The following is a 25,148-nucleotide window of genomic DNA, read 5'->3' on the forward strand; positions in this document are numbered from 1 at the left end:
GGTCCTGCAGTGCAGAAGGTGCCTTCTCATTCATTCCTCGCACTCTCTCCCACCCCATCCCTCTGTTTTCACCACTTACTTCAACCTCAGCCTCACTCCAAGCCTTGGTCTATTTTGAAGGCCATCCTTTAATCCAGGCTTCACCCTAGCCCCAGGCCCCACATCCACAATTAGGGCAAAGCAAGGGCCAGTGGGGCTTTGGTGCTTGAGGAGAGTGCCCAGAACCACGAGTGGGCTACCCAGGCCCCAGATTTATTCTTCAGAGATCCCCGCCATTGGCAGAAGTCCTCGTGAAGACCCGCCTCCCCACCCTCCCAGAAAAACACAAAAGCCACATAAATAAGGTGCTGCATGTTCTTTTTAGTTTCCATACATCGTCTGTCCCAGAGTGAGGAGAAGTTGATCTCCTTCCCACATCCACCACAGGCTGCATGAGGGAAGCCTGGCTCCCCACAACTTGCTCCTTCTCCAGCCCTGCCCCTCTCAATTAAAACAATGCTTTCTTTTTTCTTTTCTTTTTTTGAGACGGAGTCTCACTCTGTCACCCAGGCTGGAGTGCAGTGGCACGATCTTGGCTCACTGCAAGCTCCGCCTCCTGGGTTCACACCATTCTCCAGCCTCAGCCTCCCAAGTTGCTGGGACTACAGGCGCCCACCACCATGCCAAGCTAATTTTTTGTATTTTTTTAGTAGAGACAGGGTTTCACCGTGTTGGCCAGGATGGTCTCAATCTCCCGACCTTGTGATCCAGCCACCTCGGCCTCCCAAAGTGCTGGGATTACAGGTGTGAGCCACCACGCCTGGACTAAAACAATGCTTTCTAAAGCGCATTCTGCAGCCTGATGTGCCTGTGAGGTGAGAGGTGTGGGAGGGACAGAAGCTTTGCTCAAAGAGGTTTGGGAGAGGCTGGATACGTAGCTCCCTTCTTGTAAGTTTGCCACACACATTGGCATATTAAAGGTTCTGAGAAGTCATTCAGGTCACTGATCTGTTTAGGTGTCCCCAAATAACTTGGCCACCAATCATGTCTACTCCTGGACATTAGTTCAATAAACTAGTGTATCGCAGATGTGCTTTGCAAAAAGCTTCATGAAAAAGTACACATGTGATTCCCTCCAGGGCTCTCCTCGAGGCTCCCGGGTGACCTGTCTGACCATGGCTGGAGAATCAGCACAGCACTCCCCTAGCCTCACCTCTTCCCCCATTTGGCTGTGGAAATGGAGAAACACAGTCACCTCTGAACTTCTAAACCTAGAAACAGAAGGAGACTGTACACAGGGGAATACAGAAAGCAGTCTGGGATGATGTCACTATAGAATGACTGATGAAAAATGCAGATTGACTGTTCTGACGCTGGCTTAGGGCCTGGGGCTGAAGCTGGGGACCTTGAGCAAGGCCCTTTGACTCCTGTGATCTGTTTGCCGTGTTGCCAATGAGGAATAGGAACCTGCTTCAAGGATCTTATGAGGACCAGGGGAGGGAGGGGTATGGAAAGCCTTTGATGCAAATGCTCTATGCAGAACAGGAGTTATAATTATAGTCTCCATTAGACATGAAGCTTCCTGAGAAGGATCCGAAATCCACAGACTATCAGGACTGGACGGCCTGCTGAGGTTAGTTACTCTAGCCACCCCTTTTCACTGATGGGGAAGCTGAGCACCAGGTTGTAAAAGCCTGGGCCTGGGATCAGGGGCAGTGGGAGGAGGAGTTAAGGCAGGGAGCAGGAGTGAAAAAGAAACTAAGTGGGTGAGGGCCAGGGAGAGGAAGATTAAGTCACAGATCTGATTTTCCAGAGCCTGAAGAGAAAAACAGAGCAAAGGATAAGACCCGGATGACAGATGAGATCTAGATTTGACTCTGGGAACCATGCCTTGGTTTCCTCATCTGTGCAGGGATGAGGTTCCAGCTCTGATAGATGAATGGACTCACAACCACCAAGCTTGCCCCTGTGCCCAGGTGGCACCAAGACTGAAGAGCCAGGAGGGCTGAGGGGATGTGCCTTGTCTGGTAAAGGAAGAGGAGCTCTGGCTACTGTCCCTTGGTGGACACGACTCTGGCCCAGGAATGATGCCTCAGCTGGGGAGGCTGCCTGGCCCTGTCAGCCCCAAGGGCCTTCAGAGACCCCCTCTCCACCACTCACCTTCCCCACTCTGATTTGCAGGGTTTGTCCACACTCCCCCCAACCTCTACTCTGGCCTTCAGACAATCCTAGAATGGGACACTGCAGTGACATAAGTCCTTTGACCAGTCCCCCCACCATTTTAATGCAGGGGTAAACTGAGGCTCTGAGCAGGCCAGGGTGGAGTGGAAACACCTAGAGGAAGTTGACAAGTCAGCAAGTTGGCAGCAGAGCTGACAAGCTGGGACCAGGGGCTGTCTCCTTTATGTCAAATGGCCAACGTGACACAGACTGCCCCTGGGAAAGCCTCGGAACTTCTCGGATTGGGACAGAGTGCCGGGGGAGGGAGGAAATGTCTCCTCTTGCTTATTCCCTTGGCCAACTCAAGGGAAGATGCTTCTCGGGGCCTCCAAAACCCTGTGGGTGATTCCATGTAACTCAAGGCCCCAGGGCTCACTGGGCACACACCCAGGATCCCCATCTCGCTCCCACCCTCGTTCCTTCCTGGAAAAGAACTGAGAGGCTCCTGCTGTCTTCTCCAGAAAAACCTTGGAAGGAGCTGTGACTTCAGGCATCGTGGTGGGCCCAGGCCCTGCACCCTATGTGGCGAGGAAGGAGACCTCAGTGGGAGTGACAGGGGCCAGAGGGAAGGCAGGCGAGGCATTGGCCCCAAGGACCCGGTACAACAGCTCCTCCTTCTCCTGCTGGAGCTGTCGCCGCAGCTGCACCTCCTTCTCCAGGGCCTCACGCGTGAGAAGCAGGTCTTCTGAGAGCTGCCTGTGGATGCACACAGAGCCCAGGGTTGCCTACTGGGAGCAGCTGCCACAGAGACCAACTCATTCCCCCAGGAAGCCTTCCTTAGATGGACCAGCAGCCTGCTGCAGGGTCCCCACTGCCCTCCTTGTTGGCCTGTATACAAGAGGCAATTCAATCTGTTGACCAAGGAGCGGGGGCCTCACAGACAGGCAGGCAGTTCTGAGCTGCTCCAAATCTCTGCTCTACCACTTAGCTATATAATCTTGAATAAGTTATTCATTCTTCTTAAATTTCAGTCTTCTCATTTGTAAAATGGGAAGAAGAAGAATAGGACCCAGCTCTTAGAGTAATTATGAGGATTAGATGAGAAAATATGTACAGTATTCAATAAATTATGTCTGACACATGATACTAGCTCTTATTTACTAAGCCCTAAGAACTGATTCATTCCACTTAGGCCTGGTGCACTATAAATTTCCTGTTTCCTCCTCCCTATATTGGGCTTTCCCACAGAGTACACTCAGCCAGGACAGAGACAAACAGATACTAATCAAGGCATTGGGACTTTGGTTTCCGAGCAGAGCTGCCCCCTTGGGTTTCTTGACTCCCAGGGAAAGAGGAGCCACATTCCCTAAATAGGCCCTGGGCCCACCTGTCAGTCCATTCCTCAGACCCCTCTAAGACTCTCCCAGCTGGGAATTTTGGCAAAAAGGGTGGGGATGGGAGTAAAGGAGGCAGGAAGACAGCTACCTTGACAGGACCACCTGGTTGCGGCTTCGGACATGGAGGTCCTCATTTTCCTGTTGCAGGGTCGTAATTTTTTCCTCCAATATCAGATTTTTCTCTTTCTATAACAATGAGAATGAGCTCAGAAAGCTGCCAAACTCACGCTGCACGATGTGTGCTGTCACCTCCCTCTTATCTGTGGTCACTGAAAGCACTGATTCATTCTAGACTAGATGTTACATTTCATGGAGCAATAAGGTAACTTAGAAAAAAATAAAACTAAAAAGTTAACAAAGGGCTGCTGGCTTTTTGCCACAGGAGAATGGTAAAAAAAAATTACAGGCCCTACCATCTCATTTCACCATGAGTTCATGGAAGAAAGAATATGTTTTGTTCTCCAAAAGTCAGAAGGATATGATCTATATAAATAAAATTAAGTTTGTCTGTTATGTGTTTCCACAAAAATGAGCGAACAAAATCTATACGGAATGTTTGAGATGATCTGATTAAAATAAAGCCCTGTGGGTGATTCCATGTCACGTGACTCAAGCCCCCAGGGCTCCCTGGGCACACACCCTGGCTCCCCATCTCCCTCCCACCCTCTTTCCTTCCTGAGAAAAGAACGGATGGTGACATGAGATGGTAGTGCCTGTAAGACTTTTTTTTAAAACATTCTCATGTGGCAAAATTAAAAGTCAGCAGCTTTTTGTTAACTCCTTAGTTTTATTTTTTTAATTATAAGTTGTATGGCACACAGGAGGCCAGGGAGACTTCTTCTACAGCAACATAATCTCTGCTTAGATTCAACCCTAGGGTTTCTGAGGCTTCTGTCCTCCCGTGTTCTCAATGCTACCTGCCCTAGTGTCACCCAAGCTACAGCAACATCAGTAGCCTCAAAAGGCACAGGACTCAGATGATAAGGAGCCACTGCTTGACCCAGCCTGGCCACAGACCATGCTCAGTGGTCAGCACAGGTGGCAGGTCAAAGCTGGAGTGAACTAGGCTGGGACCTCCTCAAACCACCTCCCCTCTGCATGCTTTACAAAGGAAACACCCAGAAAGCGGGAGCCTGAGGCTGCATCCCCCAGCCACTCCCAGCCACAGACCACTGTTTCCATGAGGATCAGCTGCTTGTCCAGCTCATGAATACGCTCATTCTTCATCTCGATGACAAAGTGTAAGCTCTCCAGCTCCTGCTCCCAGAACTGGCTGGGGCTCCCATAATCCTAGACAGGGACAGAGTGACCTCATTAGGCCAGTAGGCTACCTCCCGCCTCCCCATTCTGCCAGCAACTCATTGTTGGACTTTCACAAGTCACCCACCTTCCTCTCTCAGCCCATGTTAAGTGTTTAATATGCTTTATCTCCCTGTATCCGAATATCACCTTTTGAGACATGTACTAGCACCACAGATGAGGAGACTGTGGTTCGGACAGGTTGAGTCACTTGTGCTAAGTGGCAGGTTTGCTATGTGCACCTAGTTCTCTCTGAATCCAGAACGTGAGCACTTTACTATTCCAGATGCTGCTCTCTGGGCCTTAATTTTCCCATCGGTGAAATGGGAACTCTTTTATTTCCAGGCCCTTGTGTAGGTAAGAGTGCCAGGTCTGAGTCTTGTCCTTGAAGAGGGGCTGGTCTTTCCTGTTGCCCGGCCCTGACCTCCCTGGAGATTCAAGGAGGAAAAGCGCCCAGGGTGCTGCCACCTACCTGGATATGTTTCTTATAGTTTCGGCTCAGAATGGACTCCTCCACCCTCTTCATTTTGGCCTGGAAAGCCTCCAGCTGTGAGGTCAGTCTGTCTATGGTCTCCTGGGGCAGGGAGTGGGATGGCGACAATCAAAGCCTGCCTCATAAATGCTGTAGGTGAACTTCGCCACATCCCAGAGGGAGAACAGTTTTGGGTTCTTCAATGTGTCTTTGGGCTACCCTACGTGACAATGCAAGATCAACATACTTCGACCACTGCTTGAGATCTACCAGCCCTTACAGTGCAGAACTGCATGCTGGGAAGAGAAAGAAAGAAGAGAAAAGAAAAGAGGAAAGAAAAGAAGACGGGAGGGGAGGGGAGGGGGATGGGAGGGGGAGGGAGATAGGGAGGGGGAGGGAGGGGGACAGAGAGGGAGAAGGAGAGGGAGGGAGAAGGAGAAGGAGAGGGAGAAGGAGAGGAGATGAAAGGAACATACCAACCCCACCTCTTGCTTTAATGCCTTCAACGGCTCCCCATACTGCAGGGAACAATGTCCTGCTATAAAAGATGATTGTTAGCCTGGCATTCAAAACCCATCCAAACCAGGCTCAATGAATTTTTCCAAGCTCACCTCTCACTGCTCCTTCTATACATCCTCTCCTGCAGCCAAACATCACAATACTCCCCCAGCTGCAGGGTACATTCTTATCTGCAAACTATTTCACTGCCAAGAACTTTCTCTACTTGAACCGTGACCACTACCGTTAGGCTAGAGCACAACCCCTTAAGGTGGCTCACTGGCTCCCACTCTGGCCCTTGCTCACATTCTTAGCCTTAGTCCCCTCTCCCACTGAAACTCATACCCCAGGCATCCTGGACATCTTTTGGTTCCTCAGGTATTCCATATTTTTCCTTTTCCCTCCATGTCTTTGAACACATTGCTTTTTTTCTGCCTGAGGCACCCTTCCTACCCTTCTTTACCAAAGAATTCCAACCCATCCTTCAGACTCCAGCTTAGATCTCACTCCCTCTAGGAAATCCTTCCTGCACAGCCACATTGAGTCAGATGCTTCCCTGCATCCTTCCACAGGTCCCTGTGCATTCACCCATGAATCTAATCACACTGTGGCACTTGGCCCATGCCTCTCCAAGATCTCCCCAGCAGTCCCTGGAAAAATAGGCCCAACTCAATTTCACACTCAGTCCTCTTGAGCTAATAGCCTGGTTACCACATCAAGGGGCCTGGATACACAGAAGACAATCACTTCAGCCCCTCACTCCTAGGCACACGTAATCAGTTTTGGCTGCCTTGGGGCTCCATGCTGCTTTCCCATTGGTCCTCGCTTGCCCTCATCCAAGACTGACGCGACCCAGCCCCTCTCACCTGCTGGGTAGAACTGGCCTCCCGGAAAGAGTGGGTAAGCGCTTCTTTCTCCTGTTCATATGAGGCCCGGAGGACTGTAGGGAAAGGAGAACTCCATAAGCTCAGACACTTCTCCCCAAAGCCTTCTGGCAGGCCCCTTGGTGGCCAGGAAGGTCCGGATATTTAACTGGGGCCCATAGAGGCCGGGAGTCTAGGAACGGTCTTATTCATCCTTCTGTCTCCTAGGCTTGCTTGGGGGCTGTGCCAGAAATGTACTAGGTATTTAATAAAACCTCAAGGAAATTGAAATAAACTATAGCCTGGGAGGAACGCTACCAGATTGCGGGTGCCATCCACACCTCACTAAGGCTAAGATCCAAAGATCCTGCAGGAAGCACGTTCACCTAAGACCACCTCAGGCCACGGAAAATGCATAGGACAATGCTTTGTAAACTGGATTAGCCAAATCACAAAATCATTAAATCCTTAGTTGTCAAACTAAAGCACAAAACTGCAGTAAGTACATTGGATTTGTGGCTAGGAAATCCACCTGGTCCTGGCTCTGCCTTTCCGAAACTGAGAGACCTTGAGAAGATCATATCAGATATCTAAAAGTCCAGTTACCTCAACTGTGAAATGGGATCAATAAACTGGATCTGATTGTCTCAAAGGGGTCATTTGAGGATCACATGAGAAGGACGTGCAAGGGCTTTACAGACCGGGCGGTGCTGTACACAGCTGAAATTATCGTCATTCCCCAAATCAATACAGTTGTATGTATCATCCCATCTCCTTCATAAAGTTCCTTTTGGAAAATTCCAACCTTGTCTCAGCTGAAAAAAGACAATGGGCAACTGACAATCAACAGGCAGAATGGGAAATAGAACAGAGGAGACAGGAAAGTTTAATACAGCCAAAGAGCCAGGTATCTGGCAGTGATGAAAAAAATAATGTTCAAGGCCGGGCGCAGTGGCTCATGCCTATTATCCCAGCACTTTGGGAGGCTGAGGTGGAAGGATCACTTGAGGCCAGGAGTTTGAGACCAGCCTGGCCAACATGGCAAAACTCTGTCTCTACTAAAAATACAAAAATTAGCTTGGCATGGTGGCGCAAGCCTGTAGTCCCAGCTACTCAGGATGCTGAGGCAGGAGAATGGCTTCAACCCGGGAGGCAGAAGTTGCAGTGAGCTGAGATCACGCCACTGCACTCCAGCCTGGGCAACAGAGACTCCGTCTCCAAAAAAAAGAGAAGAAAAAAATAATGTTCAGTAATATAACTGTGGTAGAGTAGTAAAAAATTTATAAGAATTTATCAATATATAATATTTATCAATATATAATATCAATTTATCATATAAAAATTACAGCCTTAACTTTTTAAAATTATTGGCCTAATTTGTTAATTTGCCTACCAAGACAGGTTCTGGTTTCAGGTAAGATGAAGGAAGCACACTCCATCCAGTTTTTCCTACTGAATGTAGCTGTAAAACCTGGACAGAATGAATTCTGCAGTTATTTGCAGACTGAAAAGTAAATGGTAGCAGCAGACTGAGCAAGAAGACCAGAATTTGAAGTACCACTGACCCAACAGATTTAGACAAACCCAAAATCTCACGTATTTAGATATTTTAAATGTCCAGGATACAACCCCAAATTTCTCAGCATACAATACAAAATTACTCAGCCTAAAAAGAAGCAGAAGAAAAACTCCCTTGAGGAAAGATATTCAACAGATGCCTAAACTGAGATCCTATAGATGTAGGAATTATTAACAGAATTTTTATGGTAGTCAGTGTAAAAAGACTCCAAGAAGTATGGGTGTTCTGCCACTGACGGCAAGAAGGAAAAAGAGAAAAGGAAAGTAAGAGTGAATATACTTTTAGGAATAATAGAAAAATAGAAAGTCTTAGCAAATAAATAGAGTTATTAAGAAGAACCAAAAGGAAATTTTAGAACTAAAAAGTATAATAAGTGAAATAAAAACTCACTAGGTGAAATCAATAGCAGGATGGAGATGAGATGATAAGAAAGAGCCAGTGAACTTCAAGATAGATCAATAGAAATTATCTGATCTGGACAATAGAGGAGAAAAAAAGATTAGGAAAAAAAAATGAACGGAGCTTCAGAGACCTGTAAGATAATGCCCAAATAGCTAACATTTCTATCATCACAGTCAAAGAATTAGAGGAAAAAGGGTACAGTGCAAAAGAAAAAAAAAAAAAAAAAAAAAAAAATTGAAGAAAGAATGATTGAATATTCCACAAACTTGCCAAAACATAAACCTACAGATTAAAGAAGATCACTGAACTCCAAAGTAAGCCCAAAGAAATCCACACCCAGACAACATCATTTCCAAAAGCTAATGACACAGAAAAGGTGTAGAATGGAACCAGATAAAAATGGTACACTACGTATAGGGAACAACAGCTTGAATAACTGTGTGTTTCTCATTAGAAACCTTAGAGACAAGAAGAAAAAAATTTAAAAACTGCTGGAAAATGTTGATGTTCATAATGTTGGGTTGAGGTCTACCATTTTAGGATGTGTTTTCTGTTTGTTCTCGCTGATCTTTATCCTCTGTTTTCTCTTTCCTGCTTTCTTTTGGAGAACAAAACCATAACAAAAAGCCCAGAATCCCATACGCAGTGAAAATATCCTTCAGGAAAGAAGATTAAATTGAGACATTCTCAGATGAAGGACACTTAGAATTCATCACCAGCAAACCTGCTCTAAAAGAATTGCTAAAGGAAATTCTTCAAATGAAACCAGAGGGAAACTTGAAACTTGAAACTTCAAGAATGTAGGAAGAGTAACAGAACTGGTAAAGACCTAAGTAAATACAATAGACTGCTCTTCCCTTGAGCTCTTTAAAATATGATTAATGATTAAATGCAAAAATTATAACCTTGTCTGATGGGGCATTAGATGTATGTAGATGTAATACATGAGATAAATGTAACAAAAATGGGAGAGAACAGAGGAATCTACATGATGGTAAGCTTTCTACATTCCATTAGATGTGGTAAAATAGCAATTCCAGGCCGGGCGTGGTGGCTCACACTTGTAATCCCTGCACTTTGGGAGGCCAAGGTGGGTGGATCATCTGAGGTCAGGAGTTCCAGACCAGACTGGCCAACATGGTGAAACCCGGTCTCTACCAAAAATACAAAAATTAGCTGGGCCTGGTCGTGGGTGCCTGTAATTTTAGCTACTTGGGAGGCTGAGGTAGGAGAATCGCTTGAACCCAGGAGGCAGAGTTTGCAATGAGCCCAGCTCATGCTGTTGCACTCCAGCCTGGGTGACAGAGCAAGACTCTGTCTCAAAAAAAAAAAAAAAAGGAACTCTAAGTAGATTGTTAAGTATATTGTAATTCTTAGAGTAACCATTAAAAAAAATACAGAGATACAGTAAGAAAGACAATAAATAAGTTAAAATGGAACACTAAAAAATGTTCAAGTACTCAAAAAAAAGCAGGAAAGGGAAAACAGAGGATAAAGATCAGCGAGAACAAACAGAAAACACATCCTAAAATGGTAGACCTCAACCCAACATTATGAACATCAAGATTATCAATAACAACAGTAAATTAAATGGCTTAAACATACCAAATAAAACACAGAGTATGTCAGAATGGGTTTTTAAAAACCCACCTGATGGGATCATTCATACCCCAAACCTCAGCACCATGTACTATACCCGTGTAACAAACCTGCATGTGTGTCCTGAATCTAAAATTAAAGTTGAAATTAAAAAAAAAAACCACCCACCAACTAACTACGTGCTATTTACAAGAAACCCACTTTAAATAGATGTTATAGGTAGGTAATAAGTAAAAGCGTGGAAAAAGAAACACTAATCAAAAGAAAGTCATAGTAGCTATATGATTTGCAGATAAAGAACTGAAAGGAGACATAGACAAATATGCATTATAATTGGAGACTTCAACACTCCTCAGCATTCCACATGAAACAGCCTGAAAATCAGCAAGAATATAGAACTGAATACTACCATTAACCAAACTTTATCTAATTGATTTATTTCTGAAATACTCTACCCAACAATAGCAGAATACACATTCCTTTCAAGTATACATGAAACAAGATCAACCATACCCTGAGTCATAAAACAAACCTTAACAAACTATAAAAGCAGCAAAATACGAACTGTGTTCTCTGACTGTAATGCAATCAAACTGGAAATCAAATAACAGAAAGAGAACCAGAAAATCTCCCAACACTTGGAAATACACTTCCACATATTCAATGCCAGAGAGGAAGTCTCAAGGAAAATAAGACTGAAAATATTTTGAACTCAACAAAATGAAAATAAAACCATCAATATGTAGGATGCAGGTAAAGCAGAGTTTAGGAGAAAATTTATAGCTTAAATGTTTATATTAGAAAAGGAGAAAGGTCTCAAATCAATATTCTAAGCTGAAGAAATCAGGAAAAGGTATCAGGCCCAGTGACTCACACCTGTAATCCCAGCACTTTGAGAGGCTGAGTCAGGAGGACTGCTGAGACCAGGCATTTGAGACCAGCCTGGGTAACATAGAGAGACCTGCCTCTATTAAAAATTTAAAAATTAGCTGGCTAGGTGTGGTGGGGTACCTATAGTCTCAACTACTCAGGAGGCTGAGGTGGCAAGATTGCTTGAGTCCAGGAGTTTGAGGCTGCCCTGAGCTATGATCATGACACTGTACTCCAGCCTGGGAGACAGAGCAAAACCCTATCTCAGGAAAAAAAAAAAAAAAAAAAAAAAAAGAAGAATGAAAAGAAATAAAAAAAAAAAAAAAAAAAGAAAAGCTAACCAAATATAAAGCAAGCACACAGAAGGAAGGAAATAAAAATAACAGAAACCAGTGAGATGGAAAATGGTAAAATAAGGGGGGTGGGGTGGGGAAATCAATGAAACCAAAAACTGGTTCTTTGAAATAATTAATAAAATTGATAACCTCAAGCAAGACTGACAAAGAAAAAAGAGAACACACACATGACCAATATCAGGAATGAAATATCACTACAGACACAGCAGATATATGAAATGATATTAAGGAAATATGCTGAACAATCCTATGCACCTAGATTCAGTAACTTAGATGAATGTAACAATTCTTCAAAAAAAAAATGACCAAAACTCACCCAAGGTGAAGTATATAACCTGAAATTCCTTTAAATATTAAAAAGAAATTGAATTTGTTGTTAAACACTTTGAAAGACATGCCTAAGCACAGATTATTTCATTGAAAAATTCTATTAAACATTTAAAAACGATATAACACCAATTCTATAAAATCTCTCCCAGAAAGAGAAGATGAGGGGACATTACTACATGGGGCAAGCTTTATCCTGATACTAAAACCAGATAGTGTAAGAAAACTACAGGCCAATATTCCTCATGAACATAGACACAAACATTCTCAGTAAAACATTAGAGGATCAAATTCAGCAATACATAAAAAGAGTAATATAACACAACCAAGTGGAGCTTATGCCAGGAATGCAAGGCTAGTTCAATTTGCAGGTTTCTCATCCTCAGATTCAACCAAGTGTGGATAAAAAAAATTTGAAAAAATAAAAATAAAAAATACCAAACAACAATAAAAGATAATACAAATAAAAATACAGTCTAACAACTATTCACCTTACTTTTACATTGTATTAGGTATTATAAGGAATCTAGAGATGATTTAAAATGTATGGAAGGATGTACATAGGTTATATGCAAATAATACACCATTTTATATAAGTGACTGGAGCATTTGCAGATTTTGGTATCCAAAGTGGGTCCCAGAATCAATTCCCCATGGACACCTAGGGATAACTATATTTGAAAACTCAAACAAATGTAATCCACTATATTAACCATCTAAAGAAAAACCAGGCCAGATGTGGTGGCTCACGCCTGCAATCCCAGCACTTTGGGAGGGAAAGGCCAGTGGTTCATTTGAGTTTGAGACCAGGCTGGGCAACATGGCAAAAACTCATTTCTACAAAAAAAAAAAAAAAAAAAATTAGCTAGGCATGGTGATGTGCACTATAGTCCCAACTACTTGGGAGGCTGTAATGGGAGGATCACCTGAGCCCCAGAGGTGGAGGCTGCAGTGAACCAAGATAGCACCACTGCACTCCAGCCTGGGCATCAGAGTGATATCCTGTTGGAAAGAAAAGAAAAGAAAAGAAAAAAGAAGACAGGAGAGAAGAGGAGAGGGAAAAAAGAGGAAGAAAGAAGAAAGAGAGAGAGAAAGAAAGACCACATGATTATATGGATCTTAGATCTAAATATAAAACCATAAGGCTTTGGAAGAAAACATTGAAGAAAATCTTTGTTACCTGGGGTTTAGCAAAGAGTTCACAGACATGACATAAGAAGTATAATCAAAGAAAAAAATAAATTGGACTTTATCAAAATTAAAAGCTTGGCTTTGTGAAAGACATTATTAAGAGAATGAAAAAAATCACCCCACTGCCTAGGAGAAAATATGTGCAAATACAAAGAACTCTTGTCCAAAATATATAAAGATATCTCAAAACTCCACAGTAAGGACAAGCAAGTTAATTTAAATGGGAAAAAGACCTGAACACACATTTGACCAAAGAGGATATGTAGACAGCAAATAAGCACAAGAGTTGTTATTGAAATGTAAATTAAACCTATGGTGAAGATTACTGCACACCTATTAGAACAGCTAAAATAAAAAACCAGTGACAACAAGTATTGGCATGAAGTAGCAATGGTATAACTCATACATCACAGATGGTGATATAAAATAGTGGTCACTCTGGAAGACAGTTTAGCTGTTTCTCATAAAGCTAAACATACATTTATCATATGACCTATCCCACTCCTGTGTATTCACCCAAGATAAATGAAAACCTATGTCCACACAAAGCCTGCACATGAATGTTAGAACAGCTCTATTCATAATTGCCTCAAATGTCCTGCAACAGTGAATGAGTAAACAATGGAATATAACTCCACAATGAAAATGTATGAATTATTGAGATATGCAACAATTGGAATGAATGTCAAAGGCATCGTGATGCATGAAGGAAGCCAATATAAAAAATCATATTGGATTATTTCATTTATGTAATAGCCTAGAAAAGACAAAGCTACAGAGATGGAGAACAGATCAGTAATTGCCAGGGGTTAGGGTGGGAGAAGGATGTGAATACAAGGGTAGTTTGAGACAGCTTTTTGGGGGTGATAAAACTGTTGTGTATCCTGATTGTGGCGATGGTTACAAGAATCTATACATGCGGCAGGGCGTGGTGGCTTACGCCTGTAATCCCAGTACTTTGGGAGGCCAAGGCGGGTGGATCACGAGGTCAGGAGTTGAAGACCAGCCTGACCAAGATGGTGAAACACTGTCTCTACTAAAAATACAAAAATTAGCTGGGCATAGTGGCACGTGCCTGTAATCCCAGCTACTCGGGAGGCTCAGGCAAAGAATTGCTTGAACCCGGGAGGCGGAGGTTGCAGTGAGCCGAGATCGCGCCACTGCACTCCAGCCTGGGTGACAGAGCGAGCCTCCATCTCAAAAAAAAAAAAAAAAAAAAAAAGAATCTATACATGCATTAGAATTTATGAAAATGCACATCCCCTCAAAAAGAGTCAATTTTACTATATGATAATTTAAAAAATAAAAAAAAGACAACAAAGGGTCATCGAATGTGGAAAATCACCACTAGTCTCTCCTGGTTATCTGTGTACCTCTCCCCATACATATAAAATCTCATATATTTCCACCATCCTGTGCTTTCATTCATTCATTATAGACTTATGTAGCACTTAGTATGTGCCAAGCAATTTAAAAATAACTAGAGAAGAATTCTGACTGATGGGAAGAACTCAACACAGGTAATCTCTTCTCCCCTGGGTGTTACAGTAGGAAATTCTTCTTATTAATATATTTGTAACACTAAAAATAATATCAAAGCAATGCTTGGAGAATAAAGTCGTTTTCCCATAAAGTCTTGTGAGGTACAGAAGGTAGATTTTAGAGATAGAGAAACTGAACCGAGATTCAAGGAGGTTGAGTGATAGCCCCAGTTCAACAGGGTATGGTATTATTAAAACATAATTCTTCGGCTGGGCGAGGTGGCTAATGCCTGTAATCTCAGCACTTTAGGAGGCCGAGGCAGGCGGATTATGAGGTCAGGAATTCGGGACCAGCCTGGCCAACATGGTGAAACCCTGTCTCTACTAAAAATACAAAAATTAGCCAGGCGTGGTTGCAGGTGCCTGTAATGCCAGCTACTCGGGAGGCTGAGGCAGAAGAATCACTTGAACCCGGGAGGCGGAGGTTACAGTGAACCGAGATCATGCCACTGCACTCCAGCCTGGGGGACAGAGTGAGACTCCATCTCAAAAACAAAAAAACAAAAACAAAAAAACACACACACTCACACCCACACCCCCACCCACACACACCCACACCCACAAAACCACAATTCTTCAATTTCCAGGCAAGGACTTTAATTCCATTTCACAATGTTTGCAATAATGTGTGCTAATGTTGCAATATGTTTCAAGATTCTTAAAATCATTCAGACCTCTGTTCTAGTTATTCCATCTGGGTAAATCTAAGGACATAATGTGAAATACGGGCAACATTATGCAAAAGCTGTTTTGAGATCTAGAGGTCTAGACTCACAAGAAATAAGGAAAGCCATGTACTTTATGGTCTTGCCTTTATAAACATTTTAGTAGCAGCATAATTACTTGGAAACATATTTGATACAATGTTAAATGAAACGAACAGGATATACACTTTTACTTACAAAATAATCACAACCATGTGTTTTGTTGTTTTGTTTTGTTTTTTAGATGGAGTCTTGCTCTGTCACCCAGGCTGGAGTACAGTGGTGAGATCTTGGCTCACTGCAACCTCTGCCTCCCGGGTTCAAGCAATTCTCCTGCCTCAGCATCCTCAGTATCCCAAGTAGCTGGGATTACAAGTGCACACCACCACACCAGACTAATTTTTTTTTTATTTTTAGTAGAGACGGGGTTTCATCGTGTTGGCCAGGCTGGTCTCGAACTCCTGACCTTGTGATCCACCCGCCTCGGCCTCCCAAAGTGCTGGGATTACAGGCGTGAGCCACTGCACCCAGCCACAGCCATGTTTTAAGAAGATAAATAATTCTGGGGAAAGGCCATGTGAATACTGATGATGAAAGGAAAAATCAGTAAAGCATTTTCAAGGTCAATTTCGGTAACATCAGTAACATACATAACCTTCTCCAAAGAAGATACACAAGTCACCAAGAAGCACATGAAAAGATGCTCAACGGAATTAGGCATTAGGGAAACGCAAATCACAACCACAATGCGAAACCACTTTATGTGCACTAGGATAGCAACAGGTGTTGCAGAAAATAACAAGTGTTGAAAAGGATGTGCCACCATTGGAACTCTTGTGGGTTGCTGATGGGAACATAAAGTGGTACAGCCCCTGTGGAAAACAGTTTGGCAGTTGTTCAAAAAGTTAAGCACGGAATGATCATATGACCCAGCAATTCTCCTGGGTGTACACCCAGGGGGAACTGAAAACAGCTGTTCAAGTAGGTGCTTGTACTAGTGGCACTATTTACAGTGGCTAAATGGTGGAGGCAGCCTAGGTGTCCATCAACTGATGATGAATGGGTAGAGTGTGGTGTGTCTGTGCAATGGCAAATTACCCAGCCGTAAAAAGAAACAAAGTGTAGATGCATGCTGCAACACAGATGAGCCCTGGAAACATTTCAAGGTGAAAACATTCCAAGGTGAAAGAAGTCAGATGTGGGTGATCATGTGGGTTATACAATCCCGTTTATATGCGTGTCCAGAATGGACAAGGCCATAGAGACAGACAGTGGATTGGTGGTTGCCAGGGGCTAGTGGTAAGATAAGAAGTGACTGCTTAGGCTGGGCACAGTGGCTCATGCCTGTAATCCCAGCACTTTGGGAGGCCGAGGTGGGCGGATCACTTGAGCCCAGGAGTTTGAGATCTGCCTGGGAAACATGGCAAAACCCCATCTCTATAAAAAAATATAAAAATTAGCTGGGCATGGTGGCATGCGCCTGTAGCTACTCAGAAGGCTGAGGGGCAAGGACTGCTTGAGCCCAAGAGGCGGAGGTTGAAGTGAGCCGAGATCGTGCCACTGTACTCCAGCCTGGGCAACAGAGCGAGACCCTGTCTCAAACAAACAAACAAACAAACAAAACAAAAAAAACAAAAACAAAACAAACAAAAAAAGTGCCTGCTTGGTGGGTGGGAGTTTTCTTTTGGGGTGATGGCACTGTGAATGTACTAAATGTCACTAATGGTAAATCTTATGTCTATTTTACCAAAATAAAAAATAGATATACATAAACTTTACCACACCAATTCTATTAGGATGTTATTCTAATGCTGAAATCATGAATGTGACAAAGATTTTATAAAACCGGGGTTGATTATGTAAGTATCATTGCTGTTATAAACAATGAGAAAAATCTTGAAATTACCTAAATGCCTAACAAAGGGACTCAGTTAAATGAACAAGGGTGCATATTGGAATGCTATGTAGTTACTAAAACTCTTGGTATAGAAGAGTTTAATGACAGGATGCTAATGCAACACAAAGTGGAAAAAATAATTCACTTCCTCTCCCCAAATTGTGTGTGTATAGATGTATATTCTATGTATATATACAGAAAAAGAAATGGAAGGAATCTATTTCAAAGGGGTAACAGTGGCTAACTCTGGGTGGAATTATGATTTAAATTTTCTCAATAATAAAATCAGTGCTAAGAATTATTGCTAAGTAACTTGCACTGTTCTAAATTCTATCTCTGTCTATCTATCATTAAATTGTTTAATTCTTACAAACAACCTATTAGGGAGGTAAAGTAACTTCTTCAAGGTTACAGAGCTGGTAAGCAGTGGAGCTGAAGTTTAGACCCAGGGACTGGAGCTCTAGAGAATGAGATTGATTGATCTATCTATCTATCTATCTATCTATCTATCTATCTATCTATCTATCTATGTATCTTACCAAACTGGAGAGTTTGATATCTATCTATCTATTTATTTATTTTTAATAGTGACAGCATCTTGCTATGTTGCCCAGGTTGGTCTTGAACTCCTGGGCTCAAGCAATCTATCCAGCTTGGACTCTCAAAGTGCTGGGAATACAGGCGTGAGCCACAATGCCCAGCCAAGAATGAGACGTTAACCACTGTGCTGTAAGATCTTTTTGTCTAATCTACAGTTTCCAAATTTTCTATGATGATCACCTTTGGTGATATAAGAGGAAAGAAAGTCATTTTTCAAAATAATCGATCTAACAATAAATAAGAGCTACCATCATCGTGGGGATGGAATATGTGTATTTAAAAATTCTTCTATTTGTCTGGGTTTTCCAAATTTCCCTTAATAAATATGGATTGCTTTTTAAATGGAAAGAAAAAAATACCTCTCAAATAAGGAAAAAGAAAGGTTGATGCCAGCCTCTTAAATCCATGCCCCAAAGGAAAAGTCCATCAACCCTCTAGGGCCAAGGATCCTGTAGATTTGAGTCAATTGCTTGTGGATCAGACAGGCAGGGAGGGAACAGTGGGAGTGCCCAGGTGAACTGGGCAGGTGGGGCCAGAAGGAAGCACCCCCCACACCTTGGCCAGTGGAACATCTCTACCCTTACCTTGCAGGGCCTCTTCATTCTTTCCTTCCAGGACCCTTTGCTGCTCATCCAGTCTGTCTCGAAGCTCTAGCTCCCTTTCCTTCTCCACCTGGGGGCAGAGAGTCCCGGGCAGGACCGAGGTTGAGCAGGATCAGCACAGCATCTCTTATCCCCTCACCTGGGCCTGCGTGGAACTTGGTGACCAGAGTCCTAACCCTTCCTCTGAGGGATGGGAATGCCATGCCCAGAAAGGACACAAGACTTCCAAGACACAGCAAGCATGGCAGAATTTGCCTTCTTTAGGGTTTAGCAGGGGGTTCCCATGTAATTATCCACATGGAAAAGGATTTAGGAGTATTCTAATCCTGATGCTTACTCAAGGCAGGAAGCCTCCCATGGTGTTTCTCTGCTTGCGTAAGGCTTACTGTTGCAAGTGACCTCCAACTTCTACCATCAGGTCCCAGATCTGCCCTCTGGGGTCACACAGAGCCAGACTGTTCCCTCAACCCAGGCAGCCGCTCAGAGATCTGAGCATAGTGGCCCATATTCCCAACATTTCTCTTCCCCAGGCTGAACCCTCCCAGCCATTCTCATTGTCCCGCACTTGAGATGTTTTCCAGTCCCTTTGCCACCTGTAAGGTACAGCTGATGGGGCATATCCAGAGGCAAGGCATGACTTAAAGGCATTCTAGCCCCAGCATACCACTGAGTTCCTGGGTAATGAGCTCCCTCCACTGTATAATGAAGGGACTCAACTTGACAATACCTGGGGCCCTTACAAGTCTCAAGGTTAAGGATTCCACAGGTAATGGTCAGGGCCAAATGACATTACCATAGTAACTCTACCAAAACAAACTAAAGACCAGCAGCTGCATACAGTTAACTTACCTTTCATAAAAGGTGTGTTTCTGAAAAATGCGTCTAAGCTAAAACCATTTTAATGTGTGTGGGGGCACTCGCCGCAGCCTTCCACCCAGCGAACACCTGAGGGCAGGGTCTGGACCCGATTTCTCCCTGTACCCCTGGCAGTGCCGAGGCCACACCCTCCCCGCACATAGTAATCTCCCCCAGCAAGTCGACTGGGTGAATAAAATCTAGCAGAAAATCTTTCAGTAATAAATAACCATGCGATTTAATAGAGTGATTAGTTTATAACTATGGAGCCTTTTTTTTTTTTTTTGAGATGGATTCTTGCTCTGCCACCCAGGCAAGAGTGCAGTGGTGTGATCTCAGCTCACTGCAACCTCTGCCTCCCAGGTTCAAGCGATTCTCCTGCCTCAGCTTCCCAAGTAGCTGGGATTACAGGCATGTGCCACCAGGCTGGGCTAATTTTTGTATTTTTGTAGAGACGGTGGTCTCGCCATGTTGCCCAGGCTGTTCTCGAATTCCTGACATCAGGTGATCTGCCTGCCTTGGCCTCCCAAAGTGCTAGGATTATAGGCATGCCTGGCGCAGATCCATCTTAAAGGAGTGACTTTAAATTTCAGAATTTTGAATATTTACCCTGAACATATTTCATATTTATAATTTAAACTAAAGAAAATTTAGAGAAAACTTGTGTACACCACCAAATCTTTCCTGCTGCTCTACCCATTCCCTCTGGTAAAGGAAGAAATGGAGGCAAAGAGAGGCGAAGGGTGAGTGACCAAGTTAGAATGAGGAAAAGGAAATCCTGGGCTGCAGGTTACGTTCAGTCATCCCATCACTTTAGTGTCCTTCAATCTAGAATTGTTCCCCAGTCTTTCCTCATGTTTCATGGCCTTGACATTTGACTAATATAGGCTGGAAATTCTGTAGAATGTCCCTCAATTTTCATTTCTGGGTAATTTTAAAGCCTCAGTGTCATCCCTTTAGAGAAGCCTTCTCTGATCCCACAGCCTTGGTTAAGGGTTCTATTATGTCCTTTCACGGCACTGTAAACTTTTCATAGCACTTATATTTGCAGTAAGTATTTCTGTGTAATTGTGTTTAGCATCTGATGTCCCATCTCAGTCAGGATAAGCTAAATTATGCTGCCATAACAAACAATGGCAAAGTCTCAGTGGCTTAAGACAAAATGTTTATTTTGCCCTCACTACCTACCCATTTTGTGTGGCAGGGAGCTCTGCTGCCAGCGATTATCCAGGATTATCCAGGGATAATCATCCAGAGATCAGGCTGATAGAGCGGCCATTACAACAGTCCCGTCACTTAGCTAGACAGAAAGACCTTGGGGGTCTTGAACTGGCAACTAAATGCTTGCCCTAGAAGTGACACTGGTTCTTCTTTCTATAACGCATCAGCCAGAACGAGTTCCGTGGTCCCACCCAACCATGAGGTGGGCCCAGAAAGGCAATTAATCTAGCGGCATCAACAGTTTTTACTCTTCCCAAATAGACTCTCAGCTTTGTGAAAGCAGCTGCCAGCTCTGCTTGTTTTAACCAATGTGCCCAGCACACAGTGCCCTGATAAAAATATGTGTTCAACAGATAAAGGACTCCCTTCCTGGTAAAATGAGTAAGGGACTCTTACAACAGCAACAAAAACCTAAGGTGGGCACTCACTCTGGGATTCACCAAAGTTAGCTGAGCAGGAGAAAGACAGGGGGTGGGGGCACCTGGACTTACCTGTTGTGCCCATTTCTTCTTTTCCTCCTCATGTTGCTGGAGAATTCTGGTTATATCCTTCTGGTGCCGCTCAGCCTCCTCTGAGGCACAGAGCTGGACAGTTATAGCTAGAGACGAAAAAGCAAAAAAAAAAAAAAAAAAAAACCTCACAGAGTGGAAGTACAGTCAGAGCTGGCAGAGAGAGTGTGGGAAATGGGGCTAAGGGATGAGAACCCTGGTCTCTGCCTCAAGAATGATTTCGGGTGGGACCAGTCTCCAGAGACAGCCCCTCGAGTCTCTTTGGACTTGGAGATCCTCTTTCAAGGAATAAGCCAATGGTCTCATTTTGTCCTCTGGTCTCCCTGTTCTACCCCATTTTTTAAAAAATTAGTTGCTGGCCAGACATGGTGGCTCACACCTGTAGTCCCAGCACTTTGGGAGGCTGAGGTGGGAGGAGCACCTGAGACCAGGAGTTGGAGACCAGACTAGGAAACATAGTGAGACCCTATCTCTAAAAAAAAAAAAAAAAAAGCTAGGCATGATGGCATGCACCTGCAGTCCCAGCTACTAGGGAGACCAAAGCAGGAGGATGGTTTGAGCACAGGAGTTCAAGGCTGCAGTAAGCTATGACTGCATCACTGCACTCCAGTCTGCGCAACAGAGCGAGACCCTGTCTCTAAAATAATAATAATAATTTAAAAATTAGTTGTTGATACTTAATAACTGGGAAGCTTTTACTTAATAATTCTGATTTCCAATTTTTCTTGAAGAATCCAAAGAAGAACTGGCAATGTATGCCTTCATGTCAACCAGGGGCTGGAGCCAGAAGCAGCTGCCTCCTCTTTGGCCGGCCAGGATAGGGCTCTGCAGTTGGCTATAGTCTTCACCTCCTGCCGTTATTAAAAATGAATACAAAGGGCCACACGTCATTTTCTTTACCTGCTGGGGCCCATGAGCATCTGAGTTTGTGGCCCCTCACCTTTAGCGTCTCCTCAGCTGGTAGTAGAGGGTGCTACTTGAGAGCAGGAAGGAAACACAAACAGGAAGTCTAGCCCCTGCTTCGGGAAACTCCAAAACAGGCCCTGCCAATGCCACACTGAGTCTATCAGATACTAGGTATGACCTAAGGCAGTGGCCATCCTCTCTGTGCCTCAGTTACCTAATACATGGGATCAGGATAATTATGGCACCTACCACATGAGTGAGGCTGAGACGATTAAATCAGGAAACAATGGCAATAAAAATAATAAAAGCAGGATAGGAGGACTGAGAGCTTACCATGCCTGCAACATGTCCAGCACGGTTCCAAGTGCCTCAGAGGGATGACTCACCTGCTCCTCACAGCTACCCTATAGTCGTGAGTAATATTATTACCCCCATCCTACAGATGAGGAAGCTGAGGCTCAGAGGAGTCATGCAACTTGTTCAAGGTCACCCAGTTCAAAATTAAGGGAGCAGGGATATGAACCTACACAATGTGTTTCCACAGCAAATACTCCTAACTACCACCTTATCCTGCTGGCTTGTGCACAAAAGGAAATGTAGGCCAGGCGCGGTGGCTCACACCTGTAATCCCAGCACTTTGGGAGGCCGAGGTGAGCGGATCACTTAAGGTCAGGAGTTCGAGACCAGCCTGGCCATGGTGAAGCCCCGTCTCTACCAAAAATACAAAAAAATTTAGGTGGGCATGGTGGCAGGCGCCTGTAATCCCAGCTACTCGGGAGGCTGAAGCAGGAGAATTGCTTGAACCCGGGAGGTGGAGGTTGCAGTGAGTCAAGATCCTGCCACTGCACTCCAGCCTGGCAACAAGAGTGAAACTCCATCTCAAAAAAATAAAAATAAAAATAAAAAATAAATATATATATATTTAGTAAATATACATATTTAATATATAGTAAATATATATATTTATATATTAGTAAATATATATTTAGTTATATATGTACTAAATATGCAGCTTCTGCATATTTAGTATATATAAAAAATAGTATATATAAGAAAATATATATAGTATATATATTATATATACTAATAAATAAAAAATATATAGTATATATATTATATATACTAATAAATAAAATATATATAGTATATATAAAATATATATCGTATATATAGTATATATACTAATAAATAAAATATATATACTATATATATAAAATACAAATCTGAGATTTTTATTTAGTTGGTCTATGGTAGGTCCCTAGAATCTGCATCTTTGAAGTTCTCCAGGTAATTTTTCTATTTTTGAGCCAGGGTCTTGCTCTGTTGCCCAGGTTGGAGTGCAGTGGTGCGATCACAGCTCACCACAGCCTCAACCTCCTTGGCTCAGGTGATCCTCCCTCTTCAGCTTCCCAAGTAGCTGGGACTACAGGCACGCCGCCACTTCCGGCTAATTTTTTGTGTGTGTATTTTTGGTAGAGACGGGGTTTCACCATATTGCCCAGTCTGATCTTGAACTCTTGGGCTCAAGCATTCCATCCACCTTGGCCTCCCAACGTGCTGGGATTATAGGCAAGAGCCACCGCACCTCGCCTGGATAATTCTTATATATAATCAGATTGGATTTTGTGATCCAATTACTTATGCGGTACTTGAACTTCACCTACAATATCCCCAACAGCCTCTAGGCTGTAACTAAACACCTTCAGAGATAGGGAGCTCCTCCTATTACCAGGTAGCTCTGATGATTTTAAATTAACAACCACACAAAAAATTCTTTGAGATTGTGCTGAATTCTGCCTGCATGTTGCTGCTACCCTGAGGCCTTAATACTGACCTCTGTATCACACTAAACAAGGCTCATCTTTCTTCTCCATTAGGACACTTCAGACATGTGGAGAAAACTGTTGTTTTATGGCAACATATATTTTTTTTCTGGATGTAGTAATTTTTATTTTCGTACCATGGACATTTCAAAGAAAAGAAAACAAAATAAATATTATTTCATTGTATTTAGCTCTACTCATTTGAAAAAGAAAATTAGATATTCAAGTTAGAAGGTTCCCACATGATCCATTACAAATTAAAATTGATTTTAATTTATTTTATATATATATATTTTTTTCTTTTTCCACTTTTGTTTAGATTTAGGGGTACGCATGCAGATTCGTTACCTGGGTATATTGGGTGATGCTGAGTTTTGGGATACAAATGATCCTGTCACCCAGGTACTAAGCATAGTACCCAACAGTTTTTCAACCCTTGCTCCCATCCCTCCCTCCCTCCCTCCCTATGGTGACATCTTCTTTCCAGATGAACATTCTCTGTTTCTTTAACTGTTCCTTATAGGACATGTTTTCCAGATTCTTCACCAGTCTGATCTTGTTCCATTGTACTCCCTCCAATTTTTTTCTGGATCCCTCTAAAAATGTATTTTCCAGAAACATATATAGCACTCTAGGTGTGGTATCAACAGCCTAGAATAGGGAAGCACAGGTCAGGACTATTAATTACCTCCCTGATTTTAGACACGATACTCCTATTAAGGTAACCTACCTGAGATCTCATGAGATATTTCAGCAGCTATATCATCTGTGTTGATTATAAGGTAGGAACCTCACAGATGGCAGTTGGGGCCTTTGTGGGGCTGGCTACTCACCTGTGTCCCCATTGAGGGGACCTAATTCATGGGGCTCTGGTCTGGGTGGCTGTTCTGGTTCTGGTTCTTGGCGCTTCTGGAAGAAATGAGACAACAGCGAGGCGTGGGTAGAGGGTGGGAGGTCAATGCGAGGACGGGCTGCTACAGTGGGACTCTTCCAAAGGCAAGGCAGGACCTTCAGTTACACCAGACCCTGCCCCACGCCTGCGCATTAGGCTGCCTCGCAGCCCCAGGCAGCAGACCCTCTACCGGGGGAGGGGCCCCAGAACAGGACTTCTCATCCCTGTCAGGGAAACCCTCAGGGGAGTTTGACACTGCTTGACCTGTCCCTAGATCCTTGCAGTCTGGCTCCTGCTGCCACCCCTGGGGGCCTCTCAGACCACCTCTTTCTTCTCCCGGGATCTGGCCGGACCTGCTATTACCCTCACTCCAGCTATGCACTTGAGGTGCCCTAAAAACCTCCCAACCCCCAATTCAGAGATGATTTTTGTTTGGAGAAAACTCAAACCATTTTTTCTCTGCTCTCACACCACAATAATCATCCACACAGAAGAAGACTTCCGTGTGTGTGGGAGGGGCTCTCCCCATCAGTGCTGCAGCAGACATCAGCTGGGTGTCCTCTAATTCAATTCTGACACTATCTACCTGGAGATAGTGTCACAAGT

General features: G+C 43.6%; 1 protein-coding gene across 1 annotated transcript in view; it reads right to left on the reverse strand.

Moving 5' to 3' along the window:
- Positions 1–340: 340 nt before the first annotated feature.
- The window catches only part of CCDC69 (coiled-coil domain containing 69), a 44,046-nt gene continuing 19,238 nt past the window's right edge, over positions 341–25,148 (reverse strand). Inside the window, exons 2-9 of the mRNA XM_003828994.4 lie at positions 24,484–24,559; positions 20,904–21,010; positions 18,319–18,406; positions 6,672–6,745; positions 5,308–5,409; positions 4,707–4,826; positions 3,625–3,722; positions 341–2,895 (exon numbers count right to left, since the gene is read on the reverse strand). Of these exons, the coding sequence (XP_003829042.1) occupies positions 2,718–2,895; positions 3,625–3,722; positions 4,707–4,826; positions 5,308–5,409; positions 6,672–6,745; positions 18,319–18,406; positions 20,904–21,010; positions 24,484–24,559 (843 nt within the window). The 3' untranslated portion in view covers positions 341–2,717. The remainder of the gene's footprint in view (positions 2,896–3,624; positions 3,723–4,706; positions 4,827–5,307; positions 5,410–6,671; positions 6,746–18,318; positions 18,407–20,903; positions 21,011–24,483; positions 24,560–25,148) is intronic.

The sequence above is a fragment of the Pan paniscus genome, chromosome 4 (genome assembly GCF_029289425.2).
Source record: "Pan paniscus chromosome 4, NHGRI_mPanPan1-v2.0_pri, whole genome shotgun sequence".
Taxonomy (NCBI): domain Eukaryota; kingdom Metazoa; phylum Chordata; class Mammalia; order Primates; family Hominidae; genus Pan; species Pan paniscus.